The sequence below is a fragment of the Asparagus officinalis genome, chromosome 7 (genome assembly GCF_001876935.1).
Source record: "Asparagus officinalis chromosome 7, Aspof.V1, whole genome shotgun sequence".
Taxonomy (NCBI): domain Eukaryota; kingdom Viridiplantae; phylum Streptophyta; class Magnoliopsida; order Asparagales; family Asparagaceae; genus Asparagus; species Asparagus officinalis.
The window spans coordinates 37,234,499-37,235,170 of NC_033800.1; the positions used below are offsets into that span (position 1 = coordinate 37,234,499).

Sequence of the window (672 nt, forward strand, 5' to 3'; positions counted from 1 at the left end):
CCAGCAAAATCGACCGTCTTCAGCTTAATTAGCTGAGATAAAAAAGGATCGAGTTTGCTCATTTTTATGGGAGAATGTTGATTTTGCTAGTTAATTTCTTTAAAAACTGTTTTCAAAATTTTTTCAGAGAGAGAGAGAGAGGTCCAACCGTCCACGTGAGTGACAAAACACGGAAGCATATAATAAGAAGACTTAAGGAAATGAGAAGCTCTTTTGAGTGGAGAAGTCAAAATTCAAATCCCTTCTAACGCTGTTCTAATTAATTAGTTAAAAAAACCTTAATTGATTAAAGAACACCCCACCATCACTTTTATAAACTACAATAAACTCCCCAATTGCGGCTTATTCTATCCATCACGTGTCTCTTTTTCTCGTGCCTTCTATATAAAAACCCCCAACCTCTCTTCCACACAAATCCAATCAAAATCTCAATCCCCCCCACCTCTCTCTCGCTCTCGCTCTCGCTCCTGTTTGTTTTCTTCAAACATACACGTACGGAATGGAGTTTATGGGAGGAGCAGGATTTGATGTCCATGGAGGTGCATATATGTCTTCAAGTACTTCACCACAGAGCGATGAGGATATGGAGTTGCGTCGAGGTCCGTGGACCAAAGAGGAGGACCTCGTCCTCTACAACTACATCACTTGCCATGGCGAAGGCCGATGGAATTC

The 672-nt window shown here is 41.2% G+C and overlaps 1 protein-coding gene across 1 annotated transcript in view; it reads left to right on the forward strand.

Annotated features, from left to right (window-relative positions):
* Positions 500–672, forward strand: part of LOC109846974 (transcription factor MYB78-like) — a 1,310-nt gene continuing 1,137 nt past the window's right edge. Inside the window, exon 1 of the mRNA XM_020416216.1 lies at positions 500–599. Within this exon, the coding sequence (XP_020271805.1) occupies positions 500–599 (100 nt within the window). The remainder of the gene's footprint in view (positions 600–672) is intronic.